Raw genomic sequence first — 12,999 nt, 5'->3', positions numbered from 1 at the left:
TATCCCTCAAAAAACAAATTCCCTTTTTCAAATTCACTTTGCCTTTAATCCTGACATGAAGTCACAAACTCTGCACTGTCAAAATTGCTCCTTTGAAGGCCTTAGTGCTGTCCCACAAGGATCGGTTCCGGCACCCCTACTTTTCGTGAATTTTATTAACGACCTGGATGTGGGGGTAGAAGTCTGCGTTGAGAAGTTTTCAAGCAACACGAAGTTTTCGTGGTGTTGTGGATCACGTGGAGGATTGTCGAAGGTTGCAGAGAGACATTGATAAGATGCAGAAGTGGGCTGAGAAGTGGCAGATGTTCAACCCGGAGAAGTGTGAGGTGGTACACTTTGCAAAGACAAGCTCTAAGGCAGAGTACACTGTAAATGGCAGGAGACCTGTTACTGCGGAGGAACAGAGGGATCTGGGGGTATATTTCCACAGATCCATGAACGTTTCCTCACAGGTAGATAGGGTAGTTAAGAAAGCTTATGGAGAGTTAGCTTTCATAAGTCGAGGGATAGAATTTAAGAGTCGCGAGGTAATCATGCAGCTCTATAAAACTCTGGTTAGGCCACACTTGGAGTACTGTGTCCTCTCTGGTCGCCTCAGTATAGGAAGGATGTGCATAGGTAACTATACAGAGGAGATTTATCAGGATGCTGCCTGGTTTTGAGAGTATTCATTATGATCAGAAGTTAAGGGAGATCGGGCTTTACTCTCTGGAGAGAAGGAGGATGAGAGGAGACATGATAGAGGTGTACAAGATATTAAGAGGAATAGACAAAGTGGACAGCCTGTGCCTATTCCCCAGTGCACCACTGCTCAGTACAAGAGGACATGGCTTTAAGGTAAGGGGAGGGAAGTTCAAGGGGGATATTAGAGGAAGGTTTTTCACTCAGAGAGTGGTTGGTGCGTGGAATGCACTGCCTGAGTCAGTGGTGGAGGCAGATACACTAGCTTTTACTCTCCTCCTTTACATTCTTGGCTAGCTTACCTTCGTACTTCTTCTCTTCTATCCGTAATCTTCTGTTGCTCTTTAACGTTTTTCCAATCCTCTGGTTTCACGCTCATATTTGCTATGTTATACTTCATCTCTTTTATTTTTATACTGTCCTTGACTTTCCTTGTTAGCCACGGTCAGCCCCTACTCCGCTTAGAATCTTTCTTCCTGTTTGGAATGAACTGATCCTGCACCTTCTGTGTTATTCCCAGAAATACCTGCCATTGTTGTTCCACTGTCATCCCTGCTCCGGTATCCTTCCAGTCAACTTTGGCTAGTTCCTCCCTCATGGCTACATAGTCCCCTTTGTTAAACTGTAATACTAACACTTTCAATTTTCCCTTCTCCCTCTCAAATTGCAGATTAACACATCATATTATGGTCACTACCTCCTAATGGCACTTTTACCTAGAGTTCCCTTATCAAATCCGGTTCATTACACAACATTCGCTCCAGAATTGCTTTTGCCTGGTAGGCCCCATACAAGCTACTCTAAGAATCCATCTCGGAAGCACTCCACAAACTCCCTTTCTTGGGGTCCAGTACCAACCTGTTTTTCCCAGTCTACTTACATATTGAAATCCCCCATTACAACCTTAGCATTAACTTTGCAACATGCTAATTTTAGCTCTTGATTCAACTTGCAACCTATATCCAGGTACTATTTGGGGCCTGTAAATAACTCACATTAGGGTCTTTTTTCCCTTACAATTTCTTAGTGCTCTCCATATAGACTCTACATCTGCTGATTCCATGTAAGCCCTCGAAAGGGACAGAATTTCATTTGTCACCAGCAGGGCCACCTCACCAACTCTGCCCACCTGTCTGTCGTTTCGATAGGACGTATACCCTTGTATATTGATTTCCCAGTGGAAAGTGGCAGATGCGTTCAACTCGGAGAAGTGTGAGGTGATACACTTTGGAAGGACAAACCCCAAGGCAGAGGAGAAAGTAAATGGCAGGATACTTGGTAGTGCGGAGGAGCAGAGGGTTCTGGGGGTACATGTCCACAGACCCCTGAAAGTTGCCTCACAGGTAGATAGGGTAGTTAAGAAAGCTTATGGGGTGTTAGCATTCATAAGTCGAGGGATAGAGTTTAATAGACGCGATGTAATGAAGCAGCTCTATAAAACTCTAGTTAGGCCACACTTGGAGTACTGTGTCCAGTTCTGGTCGTCTCACTACAGGAGGGATGTGGAAGCATTGGAACGGGTACAGAGGAGATTTACCAGAATGCTGCTTGGTTTAGACAGTATGGATTATGATCAGAGATTAAGGGAGCTAGGGCTTTACTCTCTGGAGAGAAAGTGAATGAGAAGAGACAAGATAGAGGTATACAAGATATTAAGACGAATAGACAGAGTAGACAGCCAGCACCTCTTCCCCAGGGCACAACTGCTCAATACAAGAGGACATGGCTTTAAGGTAAGGGGAGGGAAGTTCAAAGGGGATATTAGAGAAAGGTTTTTTACTCAGAGAGTGGTTGGTGCGTGGAATGCACTACCTGAGTCTGTGGTGGAGGGAGATACACTAGTGAAATTTAAGAGACTACTAGACAGGTATATAGGGGAACCTGAATAGTGCGGTTATATGGGATGCAGGGTTTAAGGGTCGGCACAGCATTGTGGGCCGAAGGGCATTGACGTGCTGAAATATTCCATGTTCTATGTTCTGTAAAACAGAAACACACCTAACCGTGATAAAAACACGGACCCTACCGTAAGAAAATCAAGACTTGTCCTGACACCGACACGCCGTTCACCATAACATCAGCAATCCTGTCACTTCAGCACGTTCACGACCTTCAACGAGACACATTTACACTGCTAACCGCGAAAAGGACACACACATGGCAATCACACTGACCGCAACGCACCCCTCACTAACATCGACATGTCCCTGACCGTGTTATTGATAAACTCCTCAAGGCGATCTGAAACACACTCTTCAGAATGATACCGGCACGCTCTTCACCGTGACACTGAGGTGCCGTATACCGGGACAACTTCACGCTCCTCAACGTGAATCGCTCTGCACCGCATCGTGACAAAGACTCACGCGTCACTGTAACACCCTTTAGCAAGACAGTATCGCCCCTCAAAATAACACCGATGCACCTCTCACCGAGGAAATTTCCTGCACCTCGCCCTGACATAGGAAAACTCCTGAACGTGATACCGACTCCTAAATTCACACTGACTCCAACATAGTACTCTCCGTGACACCGTCTAACAGCTCAGCGTGACCCTCTCATACACACCGTGGCCACGACATGTCTCTCACCGTGACAGAGACAAAACCAGACAAGAACGGACACATATACTCTACCACCGTGAAACCACTGGACATTGATATACCCCTCAGCGTGACACAGAAACGCCTCTCACTATGCCCCCAGCACATCCTTCACTGTGACACCCTTCACCGTGACACTGACACAACACTCTCTGTGACCCGTTCGGTAGCGTGACGCTGACTCACGAGTAAACATCCTTTACCATGTCTCTCAGTATCACAGATTCGTCAGTCTAAGATCACCACCGACCGAAACTACCATGAGTTAAACTCATCCCTTCAGTCCAAGCTTTCTGCGCTCAACTCTAATCTGTCCGATCTTAAAAGAATGCACAGAGATCTCCGTCACCAGCTCACTGAGGTGGAGACGAAGTACAGATCTGTCAACGAAACCAAGGCTCAAATCTGTGAATTGTTGACCAGCAGAAGAGGTGAGGCATCATCCCCCTCTTTCACCCGCTCCTCATCACAGAGCAGGCATGGAGAGAGGAAGCGTCACTCTGTGCTTGACATCGGGAGTGGGTGAAGAGATGGTATGGAGGGTGATTCACTCTGTGTTTGACCCGGTGAGTGTGTGATGGGGCTGCGTGAAGACAGTTTCATTCTATCACTGAATCCAGGAGAGTCTGACGAGACGTTGTGGAGGTGGATTCACTCTGTGTCTAACAGCGGGATCGTGTGTTGGGACATTGCTTAGAGCGGTTCACCCCATGTCTGACCCCTGAAGTGTGTTATGGCACCATGGAGACTGACTTCAGTTTGAATCCATGAGTGTGTGACGGGACAGTACTGCGGGGGCCTCACTCTCTGTCTGATTCCGACAGTGTGTGCTTCTGTCTATGTCCGAATCCCAGAGAGAGGAATGGGAGGGAACAGACGGAGCATCACTCTGTGTCTGAATCCGGAAGAGAGCGATGGGACGGTGTGGAGGGAGTTTCACTGTGTCTCTGGCCCCGGGAGTGTGCGATGAGAAGGTATTGAGGGAGCAACACTCTGTGCCTGATTCCCGGTGTGCGTCATGGGATGCTAGAGAGAGAGAGCATATGTGTATGACTCCGGGACTGTGTGAGAGGACAGTGCAGAGGGACGTTCATTCTATGTGACACCGGATTGTGTGAATGAATGTTGTGGAGCGAGTCTGAACCCGTCAGTGTGCCATGGGAGATCGTTGTCGGAACCTCACATTGTGTGAGAGCACAGCTGAGCGTGATCGGACGGTTGAGAGAGAGCTTCACTCTGTGACTTGCCAGGAGGTGTGTGATGTAAGGAGAGCGTAAGGAGGGAGATTTAGACTATGTTAGGCTCGGGAACGTGTGATGAGAAGGTGTGGAGGGAGATTCGCTCTGTGTCTGACCCCGGGAGTGTGTGACGGGATGGTGTGGAGGAACATTCACTCAGTATCTGACCCGGAGAGTGTGTGATAGGACGGTGTGGAGGGAGATACACTCTGTGTCTGACCCCGGGAGTGTGTGATGGGACGGTGTGGAGGGAGCTTCACTCTGTCCTGACCCCGGGAGTGTATGATGGGACGGTGTGAAGGGAGTTTCACTCTGTCTCTGACCCCGGGAGTGTGTGATGTGACGTGGTGGAGGCAGCTTCCCTCTGTGTCTGACCCTGGATGTGTGCCATTGGATGGTGTGGGGGGAGCTTCGCTCGTTTTCTGACCCCTGTGTAATTTGAAGTCACCGACCTGAAGGAGCATCATACTGTGTCTGACCCCGGGAGTATGTGACAATGGGAAGGAATGGTTGGGGAAGTGTGGATGGAGGCTCACTCTGTGTTTATCGGCAGGACTGCGTGATGGAAGAGCATGAAGTGAGTCTCATTCCATGTTTGACCCAAGGAGTTTTTGACAGTCTGGTGGAGTGAAAGATTCAGTCTGAGCCTGACACCGATCGTGTGTGATGGGACAGTGTGAAAGGAGAATCAGTCTGTGTCTCAGACTGGGAGAGTATAATGAGTCCGTGAGACAAGAGCTTCATTCGTCGTCTGCCCCAAGTGTGTGTGACGTGACAGTCTGGATGGAACTAAAATTTGTAGTCTGACCCGTCAGGAATGTGTGTGATTGAATGTCCTGCAGGGACCTTCACTCTATAACTGACTCCGGGTGCCTGTGATGGGACAGTGATGAGGTAGTTTCTTTGCTAATCTTATCTCGGGTGTGTGCGATGGGACGGTTCGGAGAGAGATTCACTCGGTGTCTATCCCCGGGAGTGTGCGATGGGACGGTGCGGAGAGAGATTCACTCTGTGTCTGACCCCGGGAGTGTGTGATGGGATGGTGTGTAGGAGATTCACTCTTTGTCTGAGCCCGGGAGTGTGTGATGTGACCGTGTGGAGGGAGATTCACTCTGTGTCTGACCCCGTGAGTGTGTGATGGGACAGTGTGGAGTGACACAGTGTGTTTACGATGGGGTGTTATGCAGGGAGCATCACTCTGTGTCTAACCCCAGGAATGAGCATTAGGAGAGTGAGGAGGCAACTTCACTTTGTCTTTAAACCGGAAATGTCTGATGGGACAGTGCAATACGGAGCTCACACAGGGTGAAACCCCTGGGAGTGTGATGGGACTGTATGGAGCGAGTGTCACTGCGTCTGACCTCTGTCGACTGTGACAGGATGATGTGGAAGGAGCTTCACTCTATGACTGACACAGTGTGCGCGTGATGGAATGCTATGGAAGGAGCATCACTTATATCTGACCCCTGGAGTTTGTGACGTGACGGTGTTGAGGGAGTTTCAGTCTCTGTGTCAGATCCCGGGAGTGTGTGGACGGAAGGTATGGAGGGAAATTCACTCTGTGTCTGACATGGGGAGTGTGTGATAGGACGATGTGGAGGGTGCCTCACTCTATGTCTGACCCCGGGAGTGTGAGATTGGACGGTGTGGAGGGAGCTTCAGTCTGTGTCTGACCCCGGGATTGTGTGATGGGACGGCGTCTGTCTCCTGGCGGATTCACTGCTACTTGTTCGGAAATTCCAGAGCCAATTTGTCAAGGGACCGGTGGGGAGGGAGTTTCATTCTATACTTGACCAGGTGTGTGTGATGGGTCTGTGAGGATGGGTCCTCTTTCGGAGTCTGACTCACAATGGATGTAATGGACGGTACGCAGTGAGATTCACTGTTTCTTTTTTCCCAATTTCCAGAGCAAGCGTTTTCCCAGAACTGGATCAGAAATGAAGGCCCGTGTTATTATATATCCACGGTTTACACTTCCTATGATGAAGCGAAGCAGTATTGTTCGAAATATGATTCTAAACTTCTTGAAATAAATTCAGCAGAAGAAGAGGTACGTGTCAGATCGACGGAAGATATATCCACACTAAAGGGAAGCTCCCTCCATACCGTTTGATGTCATACTTCCGTGGTCAGACGCAGAGTGAAGCTCCCACCTTCTCGTACCAGCACATACTCCTGCTGTCAGAAACGGATCGAATCCCCTTCACACCGTTCCATCACACTTGTCCGGTGTCAGACACATAGTGAGATTCATTCTACACCGTCCCATCACACACTCTCGGGGTCTGACACAGAGTGAAGCTCCCTCCTCATCGTCCCATCACACACCCCCGGGGTCAGACACAGAGTAAAGCTCCCTCCTCATCGTCCCATCACACACCCCCGGGGTCAGACACAGAGTGAATCTCCCTCCTCATCGTCCCATCACACACTCCTGCTGTGAGGCTCATTCCACACCGTCACATCATACACTTCCGTGCCATTCTCTTTCAACACCATCCCTTCACCCTCTCCTGGGTGCAGACATAAATGGACGCACCGTAAATATATTTTGAATTCAATCATTAATGATAGCAATTTAATTTCACAGAATTTTGTTACTAAAACTGTCCGCGACCAAGGCAATTCATACTGGATTGGAAAATGCAAAGACGGGTGAGATTTGGGATCTTGCAAGTTTCTGAGAAGAAAGTGGGTCGTCTGTTTGATACACGCTGCGAGAACCGAGTGGGCAGTGGATTTAATTTGAGGACTTGCACAGGCTGCGGGAAGGTTGTGTGCAGTGGGATTAGTTTGTGGTCAGACACGGGTTGCTAAAGGGAGTCGACAGTGGTATGCGTTTGCGGACAAACAAGGGCTGTGGGTTGAGAGTGGGCATTCGGGGCGTTTTGGAGACAGAAAAAGTTCTGCGGTGAGAGAATGAGCAATTGGATTTGAGGATCGACAAGGGCTGTTGGTACTGAGTGTGCAGTAAAATTAATATAGCCATATCACTACATAACAATTACAGCATGGAAACAGGCCATCTCGGCCCTTCTGGTACGTGACGAACGCTTACTCTCACCTAGTCCCATCTAACTGCACTCCATAACCCTCCATTCCTTTCCTATCCATATGCCTATCCATTTGTTTAAATGACAAAATGGAACCTGCCACTACCACTTCTACTGGAAGCTCGTTTCACACAGCTACCTCTCTCTGAGTAAAGAAGATCCCCCTCGAGTCGCCCCTGTACTTTTGCCCCCTTAACTCTCAAATCATGTCCTCTTGTTTGAATTACCCCTCCTCTCAATGAGAAAGCCTAACTGTGTCAACTCTATCTAACTCCCTCAAAATTTTAAATACCTCTATCAAGATCCCAATCAACCTTCTCCGCTTAAAGGAATAAAAATCTAACTTGTTCAACCTTTCTGTGTAACTCAGGTGCTGAAACCCAGGTAACATTCTAGTAAATCTACTCTGTACTCTCTCTATTTTGTTGACATCCTTCCGATAATTCGATGACCAAAACTGCACAGAATACTCCAAATTTGGTCACACCAATGTTTTGTACAATTTTACCATAACATCCCAACTCCAAAACTCAATGCTCTGATTTATAAAGGCCAGGATACAAAAAGCTCTCTTCACCACCCTGTTCACATGAGATTCCACTATCAGGGAACTATGCACCAATATTCCTGGATCACTCTGTTATACAGAATTCCACAATGCCCTGCCATTTACCATGTATTTCTTATTTTGATGAGTCCTACCAAAATGTTGCAACTCACAGTTATCAGCATTAAACTCTATCGGCCATCTTCCAGCACACTCTTCAGGCTGGGCTAAATATCTCTGCAAGCTTTGAAAGCCTACTTCATTATCAACAACGGCATCTATCTTAGCATTATCTACATTCTTACTAATCCAGTTTACCACCCCATCAACCAGATCATTAATGTGTATGACAAACAACATTGGACCCAGTACAGATCCCTGAGGCATATCTCTAGTCAGCGGGCTCCAACCTGAAAAACAGTTATCTACCAGTACTCTCTGGCATCTCCCATCCAGCCACTGTTGAATCTATTTTACTACTTCAATATTAATAACCTTTCGTGCGGAACGTTGTCAAAAGCCTTACTGAAGTCCATATAGACAACATCCACTGCTTTACCCTCATCAACCTTCCTCGTAACCTCTTCAAAAAATTCGATAATATTTGTCAAACATGACCTTCCACGCACAAATTCATATTAACTCCTTCTAATCAGACCCTGCCTATCCAGATAATTATATATTCCATCTCTGAGAGTAATTTCCATTAATTTACACACCACTGACGTCAGACTTGCAGGCCTGATAACTGTTAGGTTTTCTCTTAGATTCTTTCATAAACAATGCAACCAGATGAGCAATTCGCCAATCCTCGGGCACCATCTCCGTTTCTAATGACATTTGAAATATTTCTGTCAGAGCCCCTGCTATTTCTACAGTAACTTCCGTCAAGGTCCTAGGGGAGACTCTGTCAAGACCTGAAGACTTATCCACTTTTATATTCTTTAAAAACTCCAGTACTTCTTCTTCTTCAATCATCATATTTCCCTTAACTACCCTGCTTGTTTGTCTCACCTTACACAATTCAATATCCTTCTCCTCAGTGAATACCGATGTAAAGTAATTGTTCAAAATCTTCCCCATCTCGTTTGATTCCACACATGGCTATTCCCTCTGATTCTCTAAGAGACCTATTTTATATTTCACTATCATTTTCTTATTAATATAACTGCAAAAATCCTTTGGATTTATTTTCACCCTATTTGCCAAAGCAAACTCATATCTTGTTTCAGCTTTTCTAATTTCTTTCTTAAGATTCTTTTTACTTTCTTTACATTCCTTGAGCACCTCATTTACTCTATGCTGCCTGTATTTATTGTAGATCTCTCTCTTTTTCCAAACCATCAATATCTCTTCAAAATGATGGCTGTCTCAAACTTTTAAACTTTCCTTTCAACCTAACAGGAACATAATCATTCTGTACCCACAGAATTTCAACGTTAAATTATCTCTATTTCTTTATTACATCCTTCCCATAAAACAAATTGTCCCAATGCACTCCTTCTAAATCCATTCGCATCTCCTCAAAGTTAGCCTTTCTCCAATCAAAAATTTCTACCCTGTGTCCAGTCATTTCCTTCTCCATAATTATATTGAAACTAATGATATTGTGATAACTCGACCTGAAGAGCTCCCCAAATCTTACCTCCGTCACCTGAACTATGTCATGCCCTAACAGGAGATCCAGAGCTGCCCTTTCTCTAGTTGGTACCTCTATGTATTGCTGCAAAAAACTAGACTGCATAGATTCTACAAACTCCAAACCATCCAGCACTTTTACAGAATTGGCTTCCCAGTCAATGTGTGGAAAATTAAAATCTCCCGCAATCACAACCTTGTGCTTACTACAAATATCTGATATCTCCTTACAAATTTGCTCATCCAATTCTCGCTCCACATTAGGTGGTCTAGAATTGTTACAACACCTTTCCCATTCCTCAATTCCCCCCAAATAGCATCACTAGACGAGCCCTCTAATCTATCCTGAATTCACACTGCTGCAATATTTTATCTGACAAACAAGGAAATCAACGAATACTTATTTCCCAATCACACCCATCCTGCAACCATCATTCACTAATTGCTACAGCATCATATTTCCAGGTATCAATCCATGCTCTAAGCTCATCCACATTTCTTACAATGCTCCTAACATTAATATAGATGCATTTAAGAAACTCTCCACCTTTCCTCTATGTTTTTCCCAAACGGTACAAACAAATTTATTATCTTTTTCTTCCTTCTCTCCTACATCTTCTGTCTGAGCGTACCCCTTCTCTATCACCTGCCTATCCTCACTCGCACACTGTCGACAAGATTTCTCTATTTGTGAAATAACTCTCTCCTAGTTTCTTCAAATTGATTCACACCCCAACCATTCTAGTTTAAAGACGCCCCAGTAGCCTTAGCAAATCTTCCCGCCTGGTGGTATGTCCCCTTAGAATTCAAATGTAACCCGTACTTTTTGTACGGGTCACACCTGCCCTAATGATGATCCCAGAAATTTGAATCACTGCCCCCTGCTCCAATTCCTCAGCCACGCAGTTATCCTCCATCTCATTCCATTCATACTGTCACTGTCGCGTGGCACAGTCGGTAATCCCGAGATTACTAACATTGCGGTCCTTCTTCTGAACTTCCTTGCTAACTCCATATGGGAACTGACATGGGCTGTGGGAAGAGAATGCGAAGTGGGAGTATTTTGGTGGTTAACACAGATCTTTATGGGAAGGCTAGGCATTGGGATTATTTTGGGGACTCGCACATGGTCTTGGGGTGAGAGTGGGAATCGCAAGTATTTTGGGGACCAGCACGGGGCCGTGGGGAGAGAGTGGACCTATGGAGCTCTTTTGGGAACTGACCCAGGTTGTGGGAGAGAGTGAGGCAGTGGGAGCACTTTGGGGCCTGGGGTGTACTTTGGGGACAGACACAGATCTGTGGGGAGAGAATGGTTCAGTGGGAGTACTCTGGGGACCGAGACATGTCCGTGGGGAGAGCATGGGAAGCGGGAGATGTTTTGGTGATTGACACAGGTCTCTAAGAAGAGGGTTGAGCAGAGGGATTATTTCGGGGACCGGCACGGGGCTGTGGGGAGAGAGTCAGGCAGTGGGTGTAGTTTGGACTGACACGGATCTGTGGGGTGGAAGTGGTGAGTGTGAGTACTTAGGCAGAAAACACAGGCCTGTAGGGAGATATTAAAGGAGTGGGAGCATTTTGAGGACTGAGATGGGGCCTTCGAAGACACCAGCGCTGTGGGGATATTTTGGTGACTGACACGGGCCTGTGAGGCGAAGGTTGGGTATTGCTATTATTCTGATCCATGATACCTATCTGTGGGTAGAGAGTGGGGCAAGGGATTAATTTGGTGACTGACACAGGGTTGCAGGGAGAGAGTGGGTCACAGGGAGTATTCTGGAGACTGACACAGGGCTGTGCTAGGGAAGTGGGGTTGTGAGAGATGTTGGGGTGCCAAGGGTCTATGGCGAGGGAGGGTGTCAGTGTTTTTGGGGACTGACTGCTGGAGGTGAGTTGAAATTGTTTACCCCTCCTTGACAGGGAAGTGGTTTCGAATGTCATGTTCCGGATGTACGGTGGATTACCAGAGTGTGGTGTATGTAGATGGTACACTGAGCGTAAAACTTGCGATCAGGTTCGTTATCTCTTCATCTGTGAGAGGTCTGCACCGTTGTGCCCGGTTATTTCTGAAAAGATCCAGGATCTCTGTCAACAACCAATGAGACCGACTTGAATATAATGATAAATCCCTCTTTCTCCCCCATTTCTCTTATCCACTCACACTACCACTTCCGCGCCGCTGTCCTTCACACTTACCCTATTCTCCGCTTTCCTTCAAATGCAATCTTTCTCAACATCTCGAACTCTCTTTACCCTCGTCCATCTAAAGTCTCTCTTCCATCCGTCTCTACTCTTGCCTCCTGTGTTTCATCCCCATTTTCCTCACCCCGCTTTCTTGCCTCCCCTTCCCCCAATTCCCCCTTCTATTCCCGGACTCTCCCTCGATTCTCTACTCCGTCTCTAACACTCCCCCCATCCCACTGTATCCCTTTAATCTAACCCAACTCGTTCCCCGCTTCTGTCTTTAGCTACTCTCACCTCAATCATGTGCGTTAATTCTCTCGATACCCAGTCCTGGGGAAATAGGGTGCACGCATTCGCCTGATCTGTGTCCCTCGTGGTTTTGTACACCTCTGTATGGTCACCGGAAAAAGTCTCAGAATTCCCAACCTCGCTCCATAACTCAGTCCCTCCTGTCCCGGCAGCATCCTCGGAAATCTCCCTCTGCAATCTTTCCAGTTCGTTGAGATTTCTCTTAGAGCAAGGCAAGCAGAACTGAACTCCATACTCCAAGTGCGGCCTGACCGACGTCATCTGCAACTGCAACGTGACCTCCGACACCCGTACTCAGTGTCCTGACTGATGAAGGCCAGCGTGTCAAATGTCCTGTCCACCGGTATCGCATCTTTTCCACCGGATTCACGGTCTGTTTTATTATCTGTGACTTAGAACACCTGAGATTTGTTCTTTTGAATAATCAATTAGTGCGCAAATATGTAAAATTAATGTCAAATGCAAAAAGCTAATAAATGCCACAGAAATGTGGAGATGGTGCTGGTGCGTTCAAGAATATGCTGGCGGAGGGGAAGAAGCTGTTCCTGGTTCATTGAGTTCTCCGTCTCCTGTTCGTCGTCAGCCCTCCTTCCCAGCCGACCATCCTCGTCACCGGCATCCACGACTTCCCTGCAGCCCTTCCATTTTCCGCCACCTTCATCTTCTTCTACACACTCTGTCTCCATCACCCCTCCGTCCCCTACACACCGTGACATCTCCGTTATCTCCTCCTTCCCGAACTCCACTCC

General features: G+C 46.9%; 1 protein-coding gene across 1 annotated transcript; it reads left to right on the top strand.

The window, feature by feature from the left end:
• Positions 1-3,508: 3,508 nt before the first annotated feature.
• Positions 3,509-12,680, top strand: LOC140720426 (C-type lectin domain family 7 member A-like). Its single transcript, XM_073035277.1, has 4 exons — positions 3,509-3,715; positions 6,430-6,572; positions 7,113-7,177; positions 11,678-12,680. The coding sequence occupies exons 1-4, from the start codon at positions 3,613-3,615 to the stop codon at positions 11,868-11,870; spliced, it is 504 nt and encodes a 167-aa protein (XP_072891378.1). The 5' UTR covers positions 3,509-3,612; the 3' UTR covers positions 11,871-12,680.
• The last annotated feature ends 319 nt before the right edge of the window (positions 12,681-12,999 follow it).

This window comes from Hemitrygon akajei, unplaced genomic scaffold (assembly GCF_048418815.1).
Source record: "Hemitrygon akajei unplaced genomic scaffold, sHemAka1.3 Scf000042, whole genome shotgun sequence".
NCBI classification, from domain to species: domain Eukaryota; kingdom Metazoa; phylum Chordata; class Chondrichthyes; order Myliobatiformes; family Dasyatidae; genus Hemitrygon; species Hemitrygon akajei.
This window is presented reverse-complemented; position numbering and strand designations above follow the sequence as displayed.

Bases quoted from the DNA above. Each gene is read 5' to 3' on its own strand.
- LOC140720426 (XM_073035277.1), top strand. From the start codon at position 3,613: ATGCACAGAGATCTCCGTCACCAGCTCACTGAGGTGGAGACGAAGTAC. The intron at 3,716-6,429 runs GTGAGGCATCAT...CCCAATTTCCAG, and splicing joins ATTGTTGACCAGCAGAAGAG to AGCAAGCGTTTTCCCAGAAC. The intron at 6,573-7,112 runs GTACGTGTCAGA...TTAATTTCACAG, and splicing joins TAAATTCAGCAGAAGAAGAG to AATTTTGTTACTAAAACTGT.